We start from the raw sequence: 12,898 nt of genomic DNA, 5'->3' as shown, positions 1-12,898 counted from the left end.
GAAGGTCCATGGTATATATTCAGGGAAGTGAGTTACTGACATGGAAAGGTTTATCCCTGAAGTTAAGATTGAGGACTCATATGACAAAAGTTTGTGACTCTCTAAAAGACAATGCAATCTTTCAGTATGACAGCTGGAATTAGGGTAGATAACATGACAATGAAGCAGGTACCAAAATATAAAATGGAAGTGGGAAAATGACCTACAGACTGATAGATGACACTGGTAAGGAAAAGAGAATGGGAAAGGCTGCTTGTTTGACACAAAAGTAGAGGGCTCCTGCACCAGGATGAAGGAAAAATGGCTTGGAAGTTGTCTATGGAGAACATACCTAAGTCAGGGTATGTGAACATACTGTTCATTAAATATGGTCTTGCTTTTTTCCTTTTTTTCTAAATCACTTAATACTGCTTTAAGACTGGCCATACCATCAAATATTACTTGCACACACTTTTTTCTATATGGTTTTTAATTTCCTCCATATACATCCTCTTTGTGTTATGCTATTTCTTCTTAAGGGCATTCCCCAGTATTTTACGTATGTGGCTGTTATTGCTTGGTAACAGTGTCTAATTGGTTATTGTGGTGTATGGTTACCTTTAAGCTGAATTTTTGTGTTTCTTTGACTTCTCCTTAGAAGTCAAACCTTATGGTTTGCTCATATGAGTTAAATAAAATCATTAATTAATATGTTTGGTTTTGTATATATATGATAGTCAAAATTTTACCTTTTTATTTTATTTTATTTTCAACAATTGGTGCTAGGGATTGAAATCAGGGCCTCATGCTTGTTAGGCCATATCCCAAGTCCTTTCACTTTTTAGTTTGTTTTTCGGATAGGGTCTTATGCTAATGTGGGTGGGGGGCAGAGCAGCACCTGAACCTTCTGTGTCCACCTCCAGAGCAATGGAGATTACAGGAATGAACCACCATACCTGGCTCAAGAGTTTACCTTAAAATTTTTTTTTCAGGTGAACATAGTTGATGTACTTTCTATACAAGAATATAGATCAAGCAGTAAAAGCACCTGCCTAGCAAGCATGAGGCCCTGAGTTAAAACCTCAGTGCCACCACAAAAAAAAAAAATCACCAGAAGAAGGGGACTAAGGTAGAAAGGAGGGAAAAAAGGGTGATGAACCATTTTGGGTTATAATACATATATACATGGAAATGTCACAATGAAACTCCCTGTGTAGCTATATTAAACAAACAAAAAATGTCCTTTTTTTCAAAAAATGGAAAATAGGAAGGATAAACAGGTCCTGTTTGTGGGTTTGTACCAGTGGGAGGGGGAAAGGGTGTTGGAGGATGAATATGCTGGAAATATTATGTACTCATATATAAAAAAAGAAAAATGAGATTTGTTGAACCTATTCAAGGAATGCAGGAAGAGGGATAAAGGAGATTGATGGAGGGGGTGAATTTAACTATGATATATTGTAAGGGCTTTGGTAAATGCCACAATGTACTCCAGTACATCAATAATAAAAAATGTGAAAAAAATTCTGTCTTACCTGGATGTGGTGGTGCACTTCTGTAATCCTAGCACTCAGGAAGCTGAGGTAGGAAGATCATGAATTTGAGGCCAGCCTGGGCTTCATAGCAAGACCCTATCTCAAAAAGCCAACACACACACACACTGAATTGTTATTTTCCTATATTACTGAATTAGATTTGATAGTATTGCAATACATTTATAGACTTTGTATCCAAACTCACAAATTAGAATATTCTTATTTGGAGCAGTAAGGTTTTGCTATCAAAGTAATGCTAGCTTCAAAAGCAATGTGAATAATTGAAACACTTTCAAGTTTATAACATTGTAACAGAATTAGAGTTGACTATTCCTAGAAAATTTGAAGGAACTCACTAATAAAACCATCTAGGCCTGAAGTATTTTTGTAAAATTCCCTTTGATTATTGTTTTCAATTTATCTACTCTAACAGGACCATTTAGTTTACAACTCAATATTTTTGGGCATCTAAAAATTTTTTAGATATGTTAAATTTGTCTGAGTTTTTCTATTTATTAAGGTACAATTATAGTGGTATGTCTTTAATTTCAGAAATTTTCCATCTATCATTTAAGTTTTATTTGTAATTCATCTTTGTTTTCTTTATTAAATTTACTGGAGGTTTATCTATTTAATTCATTCTACTCCCCACCAAACTAGACCCTGACATCATATTATATTGGATTCCTAGTCATGTATTTTCATTCTTCATTTTTAATAAAATATTTAAGGTTATGAATTTACTTCTGAATAGTGATCTCAAAGTTTTGATAGACCATGATCTCATTTTTATTAGTCTGCTGGTGCTCTTTGAGCTAATACTTGCATGTAAGTGTTATGAAATAATCACGAAGTTGAAGATTTTTGTTTAAATTTGCTTTGAAACATAAACTTTTAAACTTGCATTATCATCAGAAAACAAGGTCAATGTGATTTCTATTTTTAAGAGTTTGTAAAGGTTTTTCTTTTTATAACAAGCATTTAAAAATATTTGAAACATTTGAATATTTGAAAAGAGGGTGCATGCACTGGCTATGAAATATAATTTTTGAAATTTATTCATTAACAAATCATGTTTTTCAACTCTTCTAAATATTCACTTTTAGTACACTTTATTGTCATAATTAAATTATGTAAGATCTTCCATATAGGTTTTTCCCTAATATTCCCTTTTGTACTTCTAACAGCTTTTTTTCTTTATAATTTAGATGTCATGTTTTTTTGTAAAAATGGTTTATGAATACAGTATCTTCTATATGAAGTGAATCTTTTGAGAAAAACATGGTGGTATGGCTCTTGTTCCTGACTCTTTTTCAAATACAGAAGTGACTTGCTCAGCTCAGATGCCTATTTGGAAAATGGATTGATTGGAAGGAGGTGAGACTGAATGCTGAGAAACCAGTGGGAAGGCTCTTAAAATAGTACAGGTGAGAAAGCATGATTGATTGAGTTAAGATAGAGGCAACAGAAAGGTTTTCAGTGCATGTTAGAATTGTCAAGACTTGGAGTTACTTGGATTGGAGGGGGTCAGATAAGAGGAGAGCTAAGAATAACACCTAGCTTTTTGACTTAGTCAATCATTATCTGAAAGGCAACACAGGAGGACTAGTTGGGTTAGCTTTTCAGAACAGGCCATTTTCTAGTTTCTCTCCTGCATATTCATCTTCAAAAGACTCAAGCCAAGACCTAAAGTTCAGTATTTGATCATTGTCAGTGGATTACTTACTCAAACCAAAGACCTTCTGCCTTCATATAAAACCTTAGCTGCATATTCACAAACTACAATGAACTCACGTTTCTTTTCTGTCTCAATTTATGAAGAACAGAGAACTCTTTTACAAATTTGAGGAAAAACACTTGGAATAAACAAGAACTAATTTCCTGTATCATGCCCAGGGTAGTCTATGTGTGAAAGTTAAATTCTCCACAAGAGGGCAGCATCACTTCATAAATTATGCATTAGAAGCCTCCACCAATAGGGGCTGAGGTTCAAAGACAAGCGTTTTTGAGATGGGGTGGAGCTAAAAGAGTAGACAGTGTAGGGTCAAGGAGCCATAGGGCCTACCACTGCATGAAAACAAAAGGGCCTTGCTATTTCCAAAGCTTAATTCTGGCCACTCCTAATGTTGCTCCAGAGGGAGAAAGACCATATGGTGCTCACCTTGGAGGATGAGTGGGTGAATCACGGGAACCCTTGCATTCCTGTGAGCCTGGCTCAGAAGCCCCTCTGCATGGTGTCCACATTCAATCAGCATCTCACAGGGGGCTTTATTTCCTGTTCAGATCTTTGCTACCCCTAATGATTTCCCAACAAATCCTGTTCTCTGTATGTTAGGTTGCAAAGCACACCATTGTTCTCATGCAATCTTTATTTAATAATGTTTGGTTACTCCAATTGTGTTTCTTTTATACCCTAGAGAAAGGAAAATGATTGAAATTTCCTGAGAATGCATTATGCAAAAGGGATTATACAAGGAATTACTGTTTCCCATGTGATAGAACCAGGAAGTAGTATATATGGGTCTATCAGACTCCAAAACAAGAACTCTCATCAAGCTACCCATCCAAGAAGTCCTACTTAAAAACCTAAATCACCACCAATCCAATGCTGTATGAGAGAACTAAGGATGTGCCTCAGTAGTAGAGTGCTTGCCTAGCATGTACAAGGCCCTGTGTTCCATCCATAGCACCACAAGAACAAAGCAAGACCGAATATAGTATAAGGCATTATTTGACATGCCACCTCCGATCCAGGTATATACATGGGCAGGCATGGGTTAAATTCAGTACCAGAAGGTAACATAATAAATCAATGAAAGACTATTTAACCTCCCCCTTCCTAACCCCAAACCCTTTCCCTTTCTCTTTTCAGGATAAATTGCTTGGATACAGAACTTGTGAACAATGGAAGAAGTGAAGATGGCTCTGTGTTTCTGGCTTGGTTGACTGAGTGTGTGGTGGTCCTGGTCAGCGCGGTAGGGAGCTTGGGGGAAGATGATGTAGTAGGTTTTGAGCATGTGTCCTTGAAATGCTTCTGAGACACATGTCCAGTAGGAAGTTGGTTGCATAGTCTAGAGCACAAAACATAGAATCATCCACATGTAGATACAAACTGAAGTTAGAGTGAGATTTCCCATGGTGTATTAATAAAGTTAGAAAGGGTGAAACTAGAGGAAACACCAACATTTGAAGGTGGTCAGAGTAATGACAGGTAATAAAGGAGCCTGGTTACAAGATGGACAAAAGAGGGTGGAAAGAAGGAAACAAGATTATCTTAAAAGTAAGAATTTCACAAGGGAGGGCAAAACCTGAAGCAACAATGTCAAATGCTATTATATAGTGAAGACTGAAAATAATACATTGGCTTTGACAATTAAGAGATAATTCATGTCTTTTGACAGTTGTTTCAGTAGAGCTCTGAGAGTCAAATTCAGACTGCAAAGTTAGAATGCTAAAGGCAATGTGTATAGACTCTCTTTTTGAGACTAAGTATAAACAAAAGGAGGAAGGTGGAGCAATAGCCAGAGGAAGCAGTATTACTGTGGGAAGGTGCTTTAAATTATTCTCTAATAAAAATAATTAAGGAGGCTCAGCATGTGTATAGGATAAAGGAAACCAACAAGTAGAAAGAGAGAAGTCTGAGGTCCAACAATACAAAGCAGAGAAGAAGCAGGAAAATGAAAGAAAGGCGATGGGCTCGGGGTGTCGTTTGATGATAAGACCACTTGCCTAGCCTGTGTAAGGCCCTGAGTTCCATCCCCAGAACTGGGGAAAAAAGCCATATGGAAACAGCAGCAGAAGAAAGGACTGAGTCCAACTGCATCCTTATCTTCCTTCTACTTCTGCCACTCCACTTAACCTGGAATGCCTCCCTTTCTGGTGGTTTATTTGTTAAATTCTATTCACACATTAGCTCAAATTCTACCTCCTCTACTGAGTCTTACCCTATTAATTCCTTCTGAAGTGATCCCATTCCTTTAATAGGAATTTCTGTCTGAATAATCCATTAGGCAATCACACACCACCCTGGGAAACCTCCTTCATTGCTTCTGTTAAAAAGATACTGCTAAATAATTTATCACATCTATGTCTTTTCTCCCCTGTTAGACTGCACACTTCTCAAGGGCAGGGTTTCTATCTTAGAATTTGCCACAGCCTCCAGAGTGCCTACTGTGGTTAGTGGTAGAGCATCTTTAAATATCTGTTGAGATGGGGATGAACAGTGGCTGCCTGTTATGAAGGAAGAGACAGAAAAATGCTGGGTTACACTGGTGTACATTGAGACATTTAGTCCTCTGAATAGCAAATAAAAAACTCAGTCTTGTAGAAGCAAAATAAATTTATATGAAGGGGTAAGGCAGGGTCGGGATTTGAACCAAAGGCCCTTTGTCCTGTGTCATTCTACTTCAGCTGTCTGCAAAATTCTCTGTACATGTGAAACACCTCTTTCCTTGACGATAATGAGAGACCTGTAACTCTACTGAGACCTTATTACCAACCAAATAGTTTCAGTGGCCTCTATACCTGTACCTTACCTCCTGACAATCAGCTTGAGAATCCGGAAGGAGCCTTTGATGAGGATGAGGGCCTCTTGGCGGGAGCCATACAATGGAGTGCCATTGATATTCACCAGCTCATCACCAGTCCTCATCTTCTGGGACAAGGCTGCCTTGCCTCCATCTTCAATCTGTGTTGCAGAGAACAAAACAGAAAGTATGCGGTGAGGGGACTCCTTCCCCATAATTCTACTTCCTGGCTCCTCCCAACCTTGAAGCCACAAGTAGGACTGGGGAATGGCTCCAGGCAGCTCAGGGAACAGCTGAGGAATTGATCACAGGCAATTGTTTACTGAAGGCAAAGCTTGGGCAAGCCCTTGATGAAGGAGGCAACACAGAAATAAAGCAATCCCTTCCTGGGGGAATGAACACACTTCTAAAAACGAAAATCATGTGGCTAAAGTAGCAGCATGGCATTGCAAAATGTACCCACAAGCGAGAGCCACAGAGCTAGGCTCCAGCAAAAGTTGTCAAGTTCTTTCCTATCTTTGCGCAGGCTTTGAAGTCTGATAAACTTGACTCTGAATTCTGGCTTTACTATTTTCTAGCTCTGTGACTTAATACCTCTGTATCTCAATTATCTCATATGTGAAGCCACCTGCTGGGCGCTGGTGGCTCATGCCTGTAATCCTGGCTACTCAGGAGGCAGAGATCAGGAGGATCTTGGCTCGAAGTCAGCCTGGGCAAATAGTTCTTGAGAGTCTATCTCAAAAATATCCATCATAAAAAAGGGCTGGTGGAGTGGCTCAAGGTGTAGGCCCTGAGTTCAAGCCCCAATACTGAAAAAAAAAAAAAGAATAACCTACTTCACAGGGTTGCTAGGATATAAGGTGGTTGGAAGTGGCGAGTCCTTAATAAACATTAATTCTGATTATTATAACAAGGGGGTTGACACAAGGATCTTATAGGTGGTTTCCAGCTCAATATTCTTAGTGTGAAATTGCAAATTCAAAAGATACAAAATAGACACAAAGTAGTTGCTCATTTGTTTGTCTCTCCAACAAGTGCCTAGCACAGTGCTACCAGTATCTGGCACCAAAGGGCTTTCAGCAAGAGCTGGAAATATTTACTGTTCTAACACAGCCTGCATACTCCCACTGAGGAGGGCAATCTAGGCAAGAAGGTTGTCAGGCTGGGGTGCACTGAAAGCAGAGGCAGAAGCAACAGCCCATTAGGATAGGCAAAAGCAAAGCAAGCAGAATGTCCCCAAGGGTCCTTGCTCATGGCTAACTTTCCACTTACCGTGAAGGTAAGTTCTACCTATTAGAATATGAATTCTACTCAGTGTGATAGGAGTCGCCCCATTCTTTCATTTACTTAGTCCTCAAGTATTCAGGGAATTTTTGTGATGTACAGGACAACATACTAAATGGTGGAGTTTCAGAAACAAAGAAAGCTCCTAGCATCAGAAGGGAGTTACTGGCTCAAGTTTATGTGTCCACTGAGATGGTCAGGTAAAAAAGGTCCAAGCCACCAACATAATCAGAAGTGTTTTGTGGGTGGCTGGGGGACAGAGGGACAGGGGAGTATGATTAAATCACACAGCCCTTAGGAAAAACTAGATCCTAAATGGGGTGAGAAAAGATTGGTCTTAGCCGAAGGTGTGTTTACACCTACTCTTGTTTAATCTTTCTCTCAGTGTTTCATGGCGTTCCCCAATCTCCCCCCAACACTTTGGAAGGTGGAATATTGCTTTAGTTGAACTGCTTATGTGCAGTTTAGCAGATAACACCTCCTGAGTTCAGAGAAAAAAATGTTAATTCAGGATTGTTAAAACCCCATCAAATAAATTGAACTTCTGAGTGAAATCACAAACATACAAAATGTATTGCTGCTAACCCAACTTTTTTTAAAAAAATTAACATTTGTCAGAAAACTCATAGGTTAGCTGAGTGACGCTGAAAAAAAGAAAAAATATATATATACACCTTTATTCTGGCACCAACGCCACCACTCAAGACAAAACAAGCCAATATTTGTAAATGGGGACCAACTCTCAGCAAATTAATTAAGATTACACTCTTATTTCTGTTGTCATTATCATTATTATTTCACAGACACCGATGGCTGCAGCCAGGGGAAAAAACATAAAGGGAAAAGCAAAATAAAGTGGGGTAGCTGAAATTCTGTTTGAATGACTCATTCTCTTGCCATCCATGGAAGGCGCTCGGTGGCGTCAGGCAGAACTTTCAACATGGACCAGCCATTTGAAATGGCTTCCTGAGGCCGACGGAGAACCACAAACAGGAGTCTAACTAATGAATGCCAATAGATTTCCCGTTAATGTACAGTAATCTTAATTCACTCTCTCCGGGTTTTTTATTCATACAACTCAATTATCCATATTACTGCTACCCATAGCAAGTTTCCTCTTCAATATGTACAGATATTCAGTACCACCTCTAGTTAATTAAGTGCTCAGTTATATCAGCCAATGTTCATTCTGGGCCAGAATATGAAAACCTTTAAAACTAAAATGCTGAATTACTGCTGTAGCAAAAGCTCAGCTATTTTGCCCTCTCTGCTGTCACTATGTGAGCTCTTGCAGTGATTCCTTCTTGGACTAGAGCCGCAGGTCTACTGTTTGTGTCTCTTTCTCTGTTCCACGGCCCTTTTTAGTCACCAGCAGCATCTTCCTCAGGAAAAACATGTTGAGTGCAATAATGTCACTTTTAGTACAAGTGTAAGGATTTATCCAGCACAATCTCAGAGCCCAGATGGATCCAGATGAGGAAATGAGATAGCATTTGATTGAAGATCCCTTGTGCTATACCCCAAACTAGCCCTTTTCCAGATGCAGGGTATTTACTGAGCTGTAAAACTGACTCCTTACCTCCTCCCGACTTGCTGCTTTTTGTATTATTGCTTACTAGTCCATCTCCTCCCCTCTCCATGTCTTGATTCCTGAGATACAGCATGCCTTGCATTTATTGTTTGACTTTCTGACAGCTACTTCTCCAGGTCAGTGGCCCAACCACCACCACGTTTGTTATATGGAAGACAAAGCAGGTGTTCATGTTCCTTGCAAGGAAAAGGTAAGGAAAAAAACAAAGAACAAACAGGAGAGAGGAAGGGAGGGAAATTAATTACATCTTTAAAAGTATTGTTTTTCCTCCCCACAACTCTCCTGATATCTCTGGCTGGGGTCCAGGAAAGGTGTGAACCAAAAACTTGTTGAAATTAACATACCCTTTGTTGGAGTCTGTGTAACATCTATGATGCTGTCCATTCAGTAAGGCTGGTCAATTTTCCAGCTCTTCCTGAATCAAACCTTCAGGATGGCTATCCTGTTTCATTTGAAGTGTTATGAATTCTCAGATTAGTCCCAGATGCATGGCTGTCGGTATAAACACACATCTCAAAGCTCAATGTAAACAATGGTTAACTTATGTGTCATTGTGGATTATCCAAGTGAGAGCTGGGCTAGCCACATGAGTCACCCAAGTAACTGACAATTGATTGCATTAGAAGTCATAGAACCAAAAGCCAGCTGGTGTCTGGAATGCTGGGAAGAGCTGAATGACCTTGGACAAGTCCCTTTTCCCTCTTGCAGCCTCTTATCCTTAGTGGTAAAATGTGAAGACCCGACTAGATGATTTTGGGGGACTCTGACAGCTCTGGGCCTTTGTAGCTCTAACATTCATTGACCTGTGAACAGTTAGCAAAGTCATGCATTATCCTTCTGCTGACACAGATAATCCTGCTTTTCTCCCCATTGTACTTTGCTTTTACCCACATTTCACTCCTGCAAACTGACTAATTAACATCCATCTCTCAACTCTCCTTGGTCTTTATGCATTGTTTCAGAATGGTCCATCAAGGTTAGAACACTTAATAAGGCACAGTTAGAACAATGAGAAAAAAAGATTCTTGAAGCCCCATTTTGTGCTAATGAGCTAGCGATTTGGAAATTTTTGATGGATCTTCAATGAAGCATGAAGTTCTCTGATAGCTGTCAGCAAAGTGACAAGTTGGCCCCCTGAGAGTAAAGGCAAAGAAAAATGGGTTTAGCAGCGCTTACTGCCTTTCTAGTAGCTTTTATTTAGTCAGATGCGAGCAGATACTTGCTCATGTCTTTTGAATAAACTTAAGAGGTATACAAAAGTGAAGGAAAGAAATACTAGATCAGATTTTAAAGCTGCATTCAGTAAGAGAAACACCAACTTCAACAATACCCAGTAGTATTTAGTGAGTATTAGAGTAGGGTAAGAGCAGCATTAAAAATCAGTAAGAAATACAAATGGCCAATAAATACATGGAAAAATGTTTAACATTTTTAGTCATCAAGGAAATGGAAATCAAAACTGTGCTGAGATTTTATCTCATCCTAGTCAGAATGGCTACTATCAAGAAAACAACAAATGCTGGTGAGGATGTTGGGGGAAAGGAACCTTTATACACTGTTGGTGGGAATGTACATTAGTGCAGCCACTGTGGAAATCAGTATGGAGGTTCCTCAAAAAAATTAAAAATAGAACTGCCATATGATCCAGCTATACTATTTCTGGGAATATACCCCAAAGAATCAAAGTGAGTTCACCACAGAGACACCTACATACCCATGTTAACTGTTGCACCACTCGCAAGAGCTAGATTACAGAATCAGATTAGATGTCCATCAAAAGATAAGCAGATAAAGAAAATGTGGTAGGTATAAACAATGGAGTTTTATTTAGCCATAAAGAAGAATGAAATTATGTCATTTGCAGGAAAATGGAACTGGAGATCATTATGTTAAGTGAAAATAAGTCAGTCTCACAAAGATAGGTATCATATGTTTTGTCTTGTATGTAGTTATGAAGATGGGAAAGGAACCTGATGTAAAAGGGGGGCTATTAGGAATGTGGAAGGAGATGTAGGGGCTAAGAAAGAGTAATAGAGGGGCAAATATGAGCAAAGTACGTTCTATGCATTATGGAAGTGTCATAATGCCTTCAAGAAATTCATGGAAAAAGTAGTCACCAAATGAACTTTCTTGGTCAGTTCTCTGGCCAAATTACCAGCCCATACCTCCACCAACCTGTCTATAGTATAAGAAGGCAAACAATATAACCCAGGTTTGGGGAGGGGTTTGTCTTCTTTCTTTTTGAGAGAAGGTTTCACTATGTAGTCCAGGATAGTCTAGAACTAACTATGTTGCCCAGGCTGGCCTCAAACTTGAGATTCTCCTGTCCCAGCCCCCCGAGCACAGAGATTATAGTTATGTGCCACCATGCCAGGCTATAATTGTTAATTGATGTCTTTTTTGCCAATAGTCAGAAAAGGTCCACCCAGAATTTTGCATATACATACATACATATGTACATATTATTTTCTCTGAATGTTTCTTTAGCATCTTTGAAAGATTTTCAAGCTTTTAATAATACTCTAAACATCTGTTCAGCAATTTGGCCTTTTCTGGGACATCAATGGAGAAAACAGAGATGAGGATAAGCTGGCTTTGGGAAGTGTAACTGTGAGGAAGATGGGTCATGATAGAGTGGGTAAAGTCCTTGCTCTTTTGGAAACTTCATGTGCTCAGACTGGGGGCTGTTTCAGGTCTGCCCTTTCTGCCCAGTTGGTATATCTTTGAATCTCTTCATGCTAGGAGAGACCAACGTGGGTGCCCTGAACAGCGGAGATATGGGCTTTTAAACCTCTGCAATTTCCTTGCCGAGGCTTTCAACACTCTGATTCCAGGTTGCAGACACTGGCTGCCCTAACTTGTCTCGCTCAGCAACTCCCTCCCTTAAAAAATCCCTCTCAAATTTCCAAAACAGTCTAGGTTAAAAAAAAAAAAGCCAAGAAACTCTGTTCCAATTAATTTCATCTTCCCTACTTTACCCCTGCTTCCTGAAAGGCAAAAGAGAAAACAAAAACCCATCTCCTAAATAAATGTGAATTCAAAACCAACAACCAATTAAAAAGATGTAAGTAAGCCTTGTTCAAAGCAGTGATCCACGTAAGTAGCTAGAGTGAGGTGTGCACAAAGGGAGAAGCCATTCTTCCCCTCTGCCAGTTAAGAAGCAGTTGCCCACATCCTACATGGAGCTGCCCCAGAGTACAAGACTGGATCTGAGGACTGCCCTGACCTTGAGCCAACAGAGCTCTTCTGTGCTCAACAGCATCACCTAGCCCTGCAGAAGGCTTTCCTCCCCAGCTGCTTAATCGACATCTAGTTTACTAATCCTTACAACAAAGGCTGTTGAAGCTCTGAATCATTAAAAATTTCCCCTGGATTAGCCCAAGTCAAATTCTAGCATGTTTGCCAAAAACTCAAGTCAGCCCCGAGTCCAACTCAGCTCTAGGAATTTGGTGATGAGGGCAAGGAACGGGATCTAAAAGCACAGTCCCTATGTCAGCAACCAAAGGTGAGATTGTCTCACCAAATGCAGGTGGTCCTGCTGCCTCCGTGGGCCAGACAAGAGGACACAAACATGACTCCACCAGAGTAAACCAGGGTCTCTTATGTTGTTAGCAGGCAGGCTCACTGGGGTCCTGTTTACACGTTGTAAACTTGAACCATTTGTTTACACCAAATTCTTCTGCTGACATTAATGTTATCAGTGTTTGTCACATATGTTAGTATTTAGGCACTTAGAACAATGGTATCCAGAGTGAAATACATATACTCCAGGCTGTATGCAAGATGATTCATTGGAATGTCTGTTTATCTAAAAAAATTAAAATTCAAACTTTATTAATTTTTACTATTATTGGAATCCATGAATAAAATGATGTATCCTGGGGACATATGCTGATATAGGTTTATATTTTTACTGATATAAACTTTTATCAAAAAACTGGCCTGATTGTAGACCTAAATGAGAAAGCTAAAACCATAAAGCT

General features: G+C 39.3%; 1 protein-coding gene across 1 annotated transcript in view; it reads right to left on the bottom strand.

Moving 5' to 3' along the window:
* Window positions 1-12,898, bottom strand: part of Shroom4 (shroom family member 4) — a 196,956-nt gene that overhangs the window by 84,778 nt on the left and 99,280 nt on the right. Inside the window, exon 2 of the mRNA XM_074063628.1 lies at window positions 6,050-6,201. Within this exon, the coding sequence (XP_073919729.1) occupies window positions 6,050-6,201 (152 nt within the window). The remainder of the gene's footprint in view (window positions 1-6,049; window positions 6,202-12,898) is intronic.

The sequence above is a fragment of the Castor canadensis genome, chromosome X, assembly GCF_047511655.1.
Source record: "Castor canadensis chromosome X, mCasCan1.hap1v2, whole genome shotgun sequence".
Classification (NCBI taxonomy): domain Eukaryota; kingdom Metazoa; phylum Chordata; class Mammalia; order Rodentia; family Castoridae; genus Castor; species Castor canadensis.
Note: the sequence above shows the minus strand (reverse complement) of the source record. Positions and strands in the feature narration are given on the sequence as shown.